The following is a 13,415-nucleotide window of genomic DNA, read 5'->3' as shown; positions in this document are numbered from 1 at the left end:
GTTACTTTAATAGATCATTTGGATCTATTTAAATTTTTTTTTCGTTACAAATTCTGTTTTACTAATTATTATTACATATGATCTGCTAAATTTTTCAAAACAAAACAAAAAAAAAACACTAATTTTTACAGCTGGATTTAAGAGTTTTTCTTGAGTTCTAATTCAGATTTTATAGAAAATTAAATTTTAACTTAAGTCAAAAATATGTAAAATTCATAAATTATGAATGTATATTCTATGTCTTATTATTGACCTAATAAGCCAGAGTTTTTAATGAAACCAAATTGAATAGAAATTTCACTTCATGCAGCTATCCTAAACTATTTGATCCCTTACCCTGTTTTTTATTTCATGCTTTTCTGTGCCCCCATGAAAATACGCTGGCCCCCTCCTGGCCCCCTGGTATATTCAGTGTAGAACCACCACTGGTGGAGAGAGTAGCCACAAACTTTACTGAGGTAGGATTAGCAATACTACAGCATTTATAAGCGAGTAAAAGTAAAAAGTAGTCATCAAAGAAATTGCGTAAGAGTTGAAAAAAAAAGAGTAAATAGGCTACTCTTGTATTAAGTAATTACTGTATAATGACATCTGATCTGTCAAGAAATTATGTCATTAGACAGATGTAATGTGCGGATGCTGGTACGGTATTTTAAAAACTAAAAACCATATAACTAATATGATTCATTGAAACTAATTCATAATTCATTCAACTTTTTCTAATCCATTTTTTCCATTACATCAAGTAATTTATAAAACAAGGTAAAGCACTTTTACAAACAATATCTATTTTTAGATGGGTCGCCGGATGGTTTCCACAATTATTGTGATATGCTTCCAGAGGTGTATGGAGGCCATAATATATCATGAAACACATAAATCTGAGTGTCACGAAATAAGTTGATGTAACATTTATTTTGTTATTCATTTATTTATCTAACATGTGGTTCAAATAGCAATTGTACCAATAAATTGTGAATAGCACAATTAGATAATTAAATGTTCAGTTATACAATTAAAACTACATTTCAGATTATGAATTACATGATTCAATAAAATCAATAAAACAGTAAATTACATAAAACAAATATATACATTAACTTCAAATCAATAAAAAAAACAAGTAATTTAATAAAACAAATATTCATCAGGTTAAAAAAAGTCATTAAGAAATCTTTTTTCAAGTTTGCAACTAAGCATCACACCGAGACCTTACTGTGGTCAGATGAGACCAAATTCACACAAAATTAGTAACTTGACCCTGAATGCAACACCCTCTATGAAACACTGTAGAGGTAGAATCATGCAGTGGAATCGGTCAACTGGAAAATTGGGAAAAAAACAGGACCAATCCAAATATACAGCTAGAAATACACAGATATGGTTAGAATGAAAACACATTAAAGCTGAAGTCTGTAAGTTTTTAAAAATCACTTTTTTGTCATATTGGCTAAAACTGTCCCTATGCCCAGACAGCAGTACATGTGATATGTAACCTGTGAAAAAAACTGCTTCAATTAGTACCGCATACTGCCTGTATTTCAATCTGGGAAGAATAATTCGGGATGAGTCAAAACAACCAATCACAGCCAGAGGAGCGTCTGATGGAGTGTCAATCACAGCTCACACACGCTGAATCCCGCCCCCCCCCCCCCCCCCCCCCCCCCCCCACCCCCCCCCCCCCCCCTCTGGTCGCATGCGGTAGCCGCGCAGATGCTGTGAGAGGGGTGGAGCTTGGAGGTGGGGCATGAGTGAAGCAGAGAGGGTGGGGGAGTGGCGTGAAACCTGTTTTTCTTCAAATTTTCAGTCGAAGGCTGCTCTCTCCTCAATGTTACAGACTGCAGCTTTAAGGTGAAAAATATAAACAGGTTTGATTATAAGCCCAAACCAGTAAAATGTCTATTTGTTGTAAAAGATTTTTTGTGTTTGACTGTAACCAGATAAGAAAAAGCATTTTAGGCAACATCTGTGAACTTAGACATTTTCAATTCAATTCAGTTTTTTTATATGGTCCAATTCACAACATGTAATTTCGAAGCACTTCACAGATACAACTTAATCAGATCATCCATTAAGATTGGTTCAAAGTATTCTAAGGAAAACCAGCTGATTGCATCCAGTCATTGACTTTGCAGGATTCACTTCTACAGGATGAGCATATTTGCCTGCATTCTGTCATTGATCCCAACAACAATCCCTTACACCAAGCATGCATACTTTGATTTTTTTTTAGGTTAAAAATATATTCTGAATTTATTTTAATACTGAAAAAGTAAGCACTAATATACAACATTCAAATTTCAGAGGTATTTTTTATTCAAATTCTGATGGCACATATTTACTTCCATAAGTGTACAAATAAAACTCTTTTAAGACAAATCCTACCAATTAGTTACAAGATAAATTCATTTTTTTACACTATCCCCATTTAATTGTTACATCGACTAAAAACCAATGAACATATGTGACAATTTTAATGTTAAATTATTCACTTAAATATTTACTTAAAGGAATTACTATATTAATCAGAATCACTTTATTTATCCCTTGTATGTACAACCCCCAGTATATACAATCGACAGTATTTACAATTTACAATGCTGCTCAGTACCAAATGACAATTATTGCATATGACAGTGTGCATGTTTAAAATAAAGAATTCACAAATAAACAAAATGACTGAACATCAAATTTGATGTGCAAGTGCAATAAAATGTGCGAGTTTGTGAAGTTTGCATCACCGTAACCCCCCTCCTGCTGTACACATGTGAAAATGATGAAAATGTGAGTGAGAAAGAACTTGGGAAAACTTTCTGAAAGTTTTTTTTTCTTCTGTATTTTCACAAAAAAAATAATATTCAAAGATATCCAAAAGTTTATTTGATCATGTTTAAGAAATTTTTTAACTGCAAGCAGAAAATCTTTGTTGGATGTAAATCCTCACCTGGCATGAAGCTCTATTATAAAACAGATCAGGTTCATAGAAGCAACAGCTGTCAGCAGCGCCATCTAGAGTCCAATCTCAGATTTTTTTCTTTTTATTAACCAGCCCACACTAATAGAAATAAGGCACTAGTGCCAACATCTTATCATGCCTGTCACACTGTCAGAGGAAACGTGAACAAAAAGTGGAAATGGGGTACTTTTAAACATCAACCTGTCATGCACCACTTTGCCAGACAATAGAATGAGTAAAGTGTTTTTAGAGCAGTAGGAATCTGTGTGGCACATTGTGAAGAGCTTGTTTAACTCTGAAACCGCTTCCCGTATACAGAACACAAGGTTCAAGGACTAATATGTTCTTCATGTAAACTGAGGCCAAGATTACGGCCCACGGGTTCCAGGTTGGGGGTCCAACATCTGGGAAAATATTATTAATCATGCTTAAAGTGTGTTTGTGTGAACTAAGGTGCTTGGAAAATACAAAAATATTTTCCTCAGCCTATTCTTTCCTTTAAAGATCTCTAGCAGTTCATTCAGGGTTCCATTCCTATTGTTGATGCTGATTGGCCTCAGCTAAATACAACCCGTCGCTAAAGAAATGTTGATCAACTAATTGAACTCAAAATATGTTTGTTTGTTCGACTTTATTCTAGTTTTTCATAAAGATTAAAATAATCTTTAAGGTGCAGATCATAATGGATGGTTGTATATGGAGAAGTTAAGGCTGAAGTTGAAAACCTGCTAGTTGAAGTTGGAAGAAGCAGACGGCCAACAGTTGAAGCCAGGGGCGGCCCAAGGCCTCCATGGAGCCCTTAAAGTTTGAATTTAGGGCCCTCTATTTCTGCCACTAATATCTTTTGCTGCGATCAGCAGTCGGATGATCAGATCTCTCACACATCTGCTGTAAACTAATTTACAGTCTCCTATTGGTATGCATAATTTTTTGTTACTAAAAGTAATAGAATAAACAAATATACCATGTTTTACAGTATAGGAGTCTTGTGGTTTATACTTTTAGGTTCAAATGTTTAAAAGTAATTTGCAAAAACATACCCTGAGGGGTAATTGATCCAGATAAAATAGCTTTGATAAATTAAATAGTAAAAAAAATCCCAGACATTATATCTAATAAACATAAAATATAAAGCATGTTCTGGACCCAGGTGGAAACTGAAGTGAAAGTTTAATAATTAAATATCTCTAACTAAATGCAAAAACTAAACTATATTTATTCACATATTTCACTTCCTTTATGGTCCTTAAAAGATTTACTGTTTGCAAAGTCCTTGCTGACATTATTGACAGGAATCTGTTGGCCATTTTGTTATTAATACTAATCCCAGTCAGCCTGCTCTATCATTCTACCATCATGGAAGATCTCAGGTAGTTTTTCAATAAATCTAGTTTGGAAAAGCTCTGCTCTGCAGATACAACAGTCACAGGGAGAGTGCAGGCTGTCCTCAGAACCCATACTCTGATGGTGGCAAGCTGCATGTAGCCACAGCTGCCCAGGGGCTCACTGACAGAAACCAGGCTGCTGCACACTGGTGCCACCGGGCCCTCTGACCACCATCAGCTGGCAATGCAGGTGAAGTGTCTTGCCCAAGGACACTAAAAGCAGGAGCAGGGGCTTGAACCTCCGATTGCAGGGCAAACTCCTTCATCCGACGCCACTGTTGCCCTTAATTGAGGTAATCTCTGCCTTATGGAAGGTTTTCCTCTCTGAACCCAGAGCTCTATCATCACTATCAGACTGCTTTGTCTCAGAGTTTACTTTCAGATACACACTTCAGTCAGGACTGTACAGTAAACATCTATTACATGTATAAGGATTGATTAATAAGATATCTTGATGTAGCATCTCCAAGGCAAAGAATCCACCTCAGTGCACTAGAAGTCCAAAGTGATGGTTCTGCAGCGACGCAGAAAAATGTGGAAAGTCTGTTAAATTAAATAAACACCAAGAAATTCCATCAATATAATGATCAAACACAGAATGACACCTTTAGACCTAAATATACAGGCTGATGTGATCGTTGCTGCAATGAGAGCAAACACCAGAGATGCATCTTATATCGCTATTAATATAGGTATCGGCAGTTTGAAGTTTATTAGTATCACTCCAATCAGTAAGATTGTGCTGATATTAACAGCCGGTGTTTCTTTCCACCCAGTTTCTGTTTGTATTTCAAGAGAAGGGGAGCAGGTGGTAATGTGACAGTGATGCAGCAAAGGATTGTGGGTGTTTATTTGAAGCAGAGAAGCAATAAGTACTGTGTGGCTTTTTAGATGGTATCTTATCAGGGTATTTTGTAGTACTATCATGATAACCATAAAAGTGAGGGTGAATGAAAATTCTTCATTAGTTCTCTACAGTGTTTTATGGCCGTCTGCCTCCCACACTAATCAGCCCCACAATCACAAATACGGCTCTGAAAAAATTTCAAATTTAAAACAGGCTTCTTCAGGACACCAGTTTCATAAAAATGTGTGATTTTATATCACTAAACCTCCTACATTCAACCTTCCCCCAATGAAAAAAAATAAAAGGAAACTTTCATATTTGTGAAAATTCACCCATTTTTGTTTTTAAAAATGTAAACTTATTTGTTTAGATTATAAATCCAAATTCTTAAGACGAGTTTATCACGATAATGATAAACGATGCAATAAGAACCCACTCGTGTCAATAAATATCAGTTATTATGTGATATTGGCCAAACTTTTCACATCTGTGTATCTTTAGTGAAGACCATATTGATCTTATAGAGGCCGAGACCTTCAGAAAGTCGCATACAGGTCAGGGGTATGCAACCTGTGGCTCCAAGGAAAAAAAAACTCAATTTAATTCTTCTTTATCTACAGAGAGAAAACAGCACTGATATCTTCCATCAAAGAAAACACAAGGTTGTTTCATAATTTATTCTGGTAGATACGAAATGACAAAGTAGGAGAGAAGAGATGCATTTCAGAAGAAGTTGGACTGGTCCTTTCTAACTGCTCTGCAGAGGAAAAGCTGAACCGTGTTTTTGTATTTAGAACCAGTCAACATATAGAAGAGTGAGCCAAAAAGTGAAGCACTGCTAGAAGCAAAACAAAACAAATTGACTCCTGTTTTTGTGTGTTTTTCCATCCAGTAAATAACAGGAAACAATTCCATCCTCTTAGGTTCAGCTCAGGTCCACATCGGCTTCACTGAGAACGTCCTTCTTTTGATGAAAGTAGTCCCTGAACCAGGAAATGTGCTCCTTCTTCTGCTGAACGGTCAGGTAGGGGTTTCTAGACAGACCCGCCACCACCAGCTCCATGAAGTGTCGCACCGGCCCCTGACGGGGGAAGCCCTCCTCTAAATGTTTCTCTAAGAAGACGTGCTCATGGAACGGCACGCTGGCTTCATCCTCAAGGCCTAACACAGACAACAGAACATTAAAAAGTTTCGTAAACAAAAACAAAACAAAGGGTCATAACTCTGCAAATCATTTCTTTTTCAGATTTTCCTGCATATCAACACTAGCTTTCTTTGTTTCCAGCTATGATGCCGTACTGCATGATTTAATGGAGTTAAAATATTCTTGATTTTCTTTTTTCTTCTCTTATCCAGACAATATGAAAAGGTTTAAAAGCCATGTAAAGGCTCAATATTCCACACTTTACTGTCCATTCATTGCAAAATCATCAAATCCTGACAGCGTCCATCTCCCAGCTGTACAAGAAAACATCCCACAGCATGATGCTGCCATTACCATGCATCACTTTGGGGATACTTTAGTCTGTGATTACAGATCCATTTTTTTAATTCTCAGGCCGATGCGGTCATTGATTACTTCGGCATCAATCCAACGGATCTGATCCCTGATTCTTTAGGCCGACATTACTTTTTCTTATTCCATTTTTATTTATTTAGATGATAAAAAATATACAACAATAGCGAATAGATGTTTAATCTTTTCCAAAGGAAAATCTGATTAAAATTATTTGTAATTAACACGTCAAATGTCAATATATCAGCAAGCGCTAAATTAGATAAATGTGGAGTATTTTTTTGCTACTATTACATGTACATTATGAAATTTTGGCAGTATGAAGATGGCCTGCTACACATTCTTTTTTTTTATTCACACCCTTAATTGTTGCCTGTTATGTTACATCTGGACACATTATCAATGCACAGGAAAGATTGTGGAGCTCAGAATGTAAAAACTCAGCAAAAAACATCAATACATTTTTGTTATCACCAAAACACAAATGTGTTTTTCTCTCACCTTTAGTGAAAAAAGCTAAATGATGTGGAATTATATAATATCTATATTGATTCATTAAATCTATTCATTAAATCTATTTCTGCATTCTATAATGATATTATATATCTAAATTTTACAGCTAATAAATAAATCCTTAATATAAACATATCTATAAAATTTAAATCTCTTAAATTGGAAGGTAAGCCAAGTTCCCCTTTAATGGCTCCATAGTTTCCCATCCCTCCAGAGCATAAGAGCCAATCAGGAAAGGAAGCCTCCTTTGAAGGACTCCGCCCACAGAAGTGGAGTGTTAATTAGATGCATAGTTTAGTTTAGTTAGTGAGATAACCTATTCTGAAACTAAAAACTCTAATTAAACATTCTAAGGGTAGAACTACTTAAGTTTAACCTCAAAGTTGAGGGATACTTGGTGTTGCTCTGTCACATAGTATCTGCATAAAGTTTATGACCCTAATGTGATATAAGAAGGTAGAAAAGGACCTTAACGTCGGGAAATTTTATTCCAACACTCACCAATTTCATTGTTGATGGGATACTGCCACAGTTTTCCCTCTTTGGTCCATTGGATCATTTCCTCGAACCCATTGCGAGGCATTTGATTGGCTGACAGCGACAACTCATTGGCAAAATCCATGTCCCACAGGGTTGGTTTAGCTGGGCACATGTCACCAGTGTTAAAAGCAATAATAAAGCCAAAAACTACTGAATTCTAATTCTGACATCAAATCTAAGACGTAATTACTTCTGATTTAACAAATAGTTGCAGTAGAACATTGATTTATTTGGCTAAACACTGAAATAACTTCTAAGCTAGAACCATGAATATGTATATTACCAAGGGCTGATTCACCTCCCTGCTGATCAGTAGTGGGGGAGAAGATATTAAGTCTTTTTGTCGGGAAAACATTCCTACTAAAAATAATAAGAAGGAAAAAAAAATGAAACATATTCCTTTCATCTCTACCTTTATTTCACTGACAATTCAAAACATTTTCCTCACCTTTTCCGGATGTTGGCCAGCTCACCGGTAATCCCTCTATCGTGTGTGTATCCTTGTCCGTCATCGTCAAACCGGATCTGATCCGCAGGCCAAGCATTCTGCCGAGCGGGTTTCTTCCCTACTTTCATGTCGGCTATTAAATCTCTGAGGACGATTTTTATCAAAACACTCAGTGAATGCAGAGATAGAAATACTCATAATAAAAGACAGGGGTATGAATTGGCAAGAATTTGGTGAACAGATACGAATCATGATACATGTGTAACTCTAAGATTTATCCCGATATATTAACAAAGACGATATCTTGCTATTTCTACTCTGTGAAATTTCACAATATCCTGCTATTGCTCTCCTGTGGCAGGTGATTAACAGGCTCTTGGGCGGTGTGCTGCCAACTAGTGGCTGGAGGTTTAAGAGTTTTATAAAATGGATGTTTGCCTATAAATATTTTTACATTCAAGATTAATTTGGTCGTATTTGAAATCAGTACCAACATTGTCTAATTAAGGATCAAAATATTGGTATTTTGAATTGATACAAGTATTGTTTAATTAAATATCAAGATATTTGATGGAAGAGTTGGCCATAAGGGATACAATTTTAAACAATGTTATTTTTAAAAGACTTAACTTGATCTAGCAATTATTTTTCCGATTAGTTAAACTAAAAGAAAATGCTTTTTTCTAAATTATTATTTCAAAATGCCTCTATGGGTTGTGTGGTAATTAATCAGCTGCACTAACTTAAAACTAATATGATCAGGAATATCAAAATGAACTTTGGAAAACCTTTCTGACACTGTATTGTTATAGTGGCCCAAACCCTCCAACGAGGTGGTCTCAACAAAAATTGTTTTTTTATCATCTAATGCCCAGTCAGTTTAGTCATCTAATGCCCAGTTAGTTTAGTCATCTAATGCCCAGTTAGTTTGTGGGTGTTTGCTGGCAGAGCAAAAAAACTTTAGCAGTGAAACTAATAAATAAACAACAGAGTTACTTATAAATCACATAAATAGACAAATAAGAAATAATTCATGCTGGAGTGGTGAACTTGTTACAGATTTTTTATAGGTTTGAACTATGATCAAATTAAAGCTATTTAATGACAGATGATCTGAATAAGAACAACTTCTTGTTAAGAGTGAATTGATTCAAGTCATTAATGTTTGTCCTGAACGCAGGAAATATACCCGAGATTGTTGATGTCGCCCTTTTTCTGAGCTTCGGTGAGTGCTTTGCGCTGCCTCAACTGTTTCAGCAGCTCCGACTCTGCCTGGCTCTGATTAGGGAGGGTGGCGGCTGCAGCAGATGCTGCTGCAACTATATCAGGATCCAATGCGTCGCTAAAAAACAAAACAGAAACAAAAACCTTCAGATAAGGTTCAAACACTGCAGCTAAGTTTTTACAAAGTAACTCGAATGATAATGTGATTTCTGACTCTGAATGGAAATAACCAAGTATAAACAGACACTTTAGCATTAATCATAAAACCTGTTTAAAGTAATTGGTCTTTCCACATTTCCTCACTTTCCAACCAGAGATCCAAACTTCCTGACACAACTTCACCAACTTCCAATGTGCATGAAGAGGTTCAATGAACTGGTGAGAAAAAAACTTAAGCAACATTTGAAGTGCACGAACAAACTTTATTTGAGACAAAGCGTTTCTGCTTGTGGCCTTCCCTAGAGTCATTTGTAAATGGGTGACTTGTGAATTACCCCAAGAAAGGGCCCCAAGCCAAAACGCGTTGGTCTCACTTTACAACCACACACTTAAATGTATTTTACCAGAATCTTATCTGAGAGACCAACAGAAAAAAAGGTATGATTGTGATGTATGATTTATAGCTCACCGCAACAGACAAACCACATGATTTCCATCACATGATTTATTTCCCCCAATTTTTTAGACCAGGCTTAAAACTTTCCTTTTCGATAAAGCTTATAGTTAAAGCTTATAGAGTAGCTCCAGTCTCTATAGTTATGCTGCTATAGGCTTAGACTGCTGGAGGACACAGGGACCACTTTTCCTTTGTTTGTTCAACCTCTAACTTAATATTCTTTTTTATTATTTTTCATATTTGCTGGCCATTCTAGAAGGAGACATCAGCTGGATTCCTTATATGAACACCTTTGATTGTAGATGATAGAGTTGGGCCTGTTTTTCATTGCTTAGACCCATTTCTCTCCAAGACATAACTATGAGCTCAGCTTCTTCTGTGGCTTACTGCATATGCTCCTTTTCATCAATTTGACATGTAAACTGGATCAGAGCTTGTCTGATTAAGGAAGCATACACTAACACGTTTTCAGTCATGGTACCCAGCTATAGATCAAACTGTACGATAAAACTGCAATGTTTTAATGTTCACAGCTCATATCTGTTCTTACACTGTATGCACCGATGCTCTGATTTGATCTGACTGCTCACCCTGTATGTCCAGAAACCACACATCAGCTTCACTGCCGTAGAGAGATGTCATTGGTCAGACCTTCCAGGAGGTAAAAATCAGAAAGGAAGAAGAATTCCCTTGTTTCCACATGCGCAATTGTATGAGGCTGAGTTAAATTGGCTTGTACAGCTCAGTAAGTCTTTCATATTGGGAGGTGGTCTCTTGCCTTTGTTTTCCCCTATATACTACATGAAACAGGACGCACGATAAGGCTGAAACTCAGCCCAATCAAAAAAAAAATTAACACAAAATTAAATTTAGCCCATAAAGGGCACAGAAAAATACAATCAAAAAAATATATTTACCATGTATATATACATTTCTTTCCTAGACAGAGCCACCTATCGAGCTAGTACACCATTTAATTTACTACCATGGAAAGTTTACTTTTGTGTGTCTGTTTCTTCCTCAAAGCCTCAATCAACATCAATAGAAGGTCGCTCACACCGAGTCTGGTTCTGCTGGATGTTTCTACCTGTCAAAAGGAAGTTTTTCCTCTCCACTGTCTCTGCATGCATACTCTGTGTGAGGGATTCCTGAGTTAATGACGTAATGCAAGCGACTTTCTCTACATGTTCAACTAGGAGAAATTACCGTAATCATGCAAAGTTGATGACTGAATAGATGCAATCAGCTAGTATTCCTTAGCAAACTTTAAACTAATCTGGGTGGATGGTCTGATTGAATTGTCCCTGACGTGTTTTGTGAACTGGTCTGTATAATAAAACGTTTTGAAATTAAATGTGGAATAGGTGGTCACCCTTGACCTTTTCAACCTATATGCTAAAAGCTAGAGTATTTTTGACAGAAGAAAACATCCTACACAAAGTAAGACAGGTGGCAATATGATGATGTAGAGATGCTTTTCCTAGCACAGCGAGGGAAGCTGGTTAGAGCTGATGGAGCTATAAGTTCAGTCGCTGGATGTTTAACACTGGTGGACAATAGAGGAGTGGTGGCCTAGTGGTATCCTGAGGTTCTGGAGGCCCCATTCCCACAGACTGCCACCCTGAGTCTCTGAGCAAGACCCTTAACCCCACACCGTCCCCTGGCGCCCCATGATGGCAGCCCACTGCTCCCCAAGGGGATGGGTTAAATACAGAGGTAAATTTCTCCACTGTGAGATCAATAAAGTTAAATTAGTATTATTTTATTTAGATGTTCTGCTTTAGAATTACCTGAAGGGGGAGTTGAAGAGAACAGATTTTTTTTCTTAAAAACAAATACTCAGCACAGGCATTGGCTTTCATATAAAACCCAACAGGAAACATGGAAACTTTTGATAGTAATTCCAAAAAAAGAAAATTAAAAAAGACTGGGAATCTTCACCAGCATGGTGGTGGTAATGTCACAAAAATTGTATAAACTTCTTGAAATCTGACATTCTCTTCAAGGCAGAGTATCTAACTCATAGGTTTCGTACCTCTTGGCTGAAGCTTGCACCGTTGCCTTTTGAAACATGCTGATCGTGCTCTCCATAGCAGCTGGCTTGGATTTATATTGTGCAGACGTTTCAAAACTTTGCTTCGTCTTCAGGTTTTTCAGCTTTCTTTTGTTGGTAACTTCAACCTTCATGGCTCCGAGAAGGTCCAAAAGACTCTCCTTCCCGCTTTTAGCTCCATCACTCTTGACTTGTGATGGTTTGGACAAAACCTGTTCGACTTTCCCATCTCCCTGCTGTTGTGTTTCACCTCCATCATTTGCCTTTACCTCCACCTCTGGTTTGACATCTTTAGTTGTTTCATTTTGATCAGAGACATCTTTCTTTTCACATTGTCTGATTATACATGTGCTCAGAGTGTTTGCTCCAGTGAATGCCCTGTGGTAAATGGAAAACAACATAAGAGAAAAGGAAAGTTATAGTAACTGAAGGACAGCTGGGTATCATTTAATATTCAAGGGGAATTGCTTTATTTACAAGAATGGGAGAAAACAGACCTGGCAGATCATTTGTTTTCTTTTATTTTGTATGTTTGTTTTTTTTGTTTTTTTTTTGTAGTGTAAATGCCAATTACGCATTTGAGGTCAAACTGATTGACATCCTATAAACTATTGCGCCAATAAAAAAGGTTAAGTGTCTTAATTCCTAACCTACAGACATGATCAGCATTCCAGTCATTTTATAAGTTGTCATAGAAACGACAGCCTGCACCAGATGTCAATCAATCCCGTCCACCCAACCCGCCCAGGTTAACCTAGTTTACAGCTAAAGTAATTAATTACAACCAAATTTACTAATGATAATAAAAAAAAACAGGCTTTTCTGGCACACCAACACCTTCAGGCAAACACTTTCCTCTAAGTTGCTCTCGTTGTCTTATATGGTGTTAGTGTAGAGTTGTACTGTAAACTCACCTTAAGACGTCGTCATATTTAACTGGGAGCACATAGCAGTCGTAAACACAAAGATGATGGTTCCGAGCCGTACAGACAGCCCGGGATAAAATTCTATACATATTTGTTTCGTGCAGTGTCCTTCCACACTCCTTTGGTGCTTCTTTGTTCCTATACAATAACGCTCCGTGATACACTTCGAGACAAAACAATGGTTCCGCTTCGAGGGAATGGATTGTTACATAAAGATTCACCAAAGGTTTTCCTTGTAGTAACGATAAATAGTATCATCTAAATATTCAAAAACGTACAATTGTTGTATTGATACAAATTTTATGATTAGAATATAGCTATATCGACTTTTTTTTCGTTGTCATTTTAAACGGTACTGGCCAGGTTGCTGTGCCTGTCAGTTGTAATCTCG

At 36.8% G+C, this 13,415-nt stretch overlaps 1 protein-coding gene across 1 annotated transcript; it reads right to left on the bottom strand.

Annotated features, from left to right (window-relative positions):
* Positions 1-5,850: 5,850 nt before the first annotated feature.
* mrps31 (mitochondrial ribosomal protein S31) lies at positions 5,851-13,376 on the bottom strand. The gene is made up of 7 exons (XM_038307174.1): positions 13,013-13,376; positions 12,081-12,476; positions 9,395-9,547; positions 8,206-8,349; positions 8,041-8,117; positions 7,719-7,859; positions 5,851-6,349 (listed from the first exon to the last, which is right to left on the bottom strand). The coding sequence occupies exons 1-7, from the start codon at positions 13,111-13,113 to the stop codon at positions 6,114-6,116; spliced, it is 1,248 nt and encodes a 415-aa protein (XP_038163102.1). The 5' UTR covers positions 13,114-13,376; the 3' UTR covers positions 5,851-6,113.
* Between the last annotated feature and the right edge of the window lie 39 nt (positions 13,377-13,415).

The sequence above is a fragment of the Cyprinodon tularosa genome, unplaced genomic scaffold, assembly GCF_016077235.1.
Source record: "Cyprinodon tularosa strain WSP-4 unplaced genomic scaffold, ASM1607723v1 ctg600, whole genome shotgun sequence".
In the NCBI taxonomy this organism is placed as follows: domain Eukaryota; kingdom Metazoa; phylum Chordata; class Actinopteri; order Cyprinodontiformes; family Cyprinodontidae; genus Cyprinodon; species Cyprinodon tularosa.
This window is presented reverse-complemented; position numbering and strand designations above follow the sequence as displayed.

Excerpts from the sequence above, each read along its gene's own strand:
- mrps31 (XM_038307174.1), bottom strand. The coding sequence starts at position 13,113 with ATGTATAGAATTTTATCCCGGGCTGTCTGTACGGCTCGGAACCATCAT. Across the intron at positions 8,350-9,394 it reads GGCGACATCAACAATCTCGG|AGATTTAATAGCCGACATGA; the intron begins GTATATTTCCTG and ends AATCGTCCTCAG. Across the intron at positions 8,118-8,205 it reads CTGGCCAACATCCGGAAAAG|TAGGAATGTTTTCCCGACAA; the intron begins GTGAGGAAAATG and ends TATTATTTTTAG.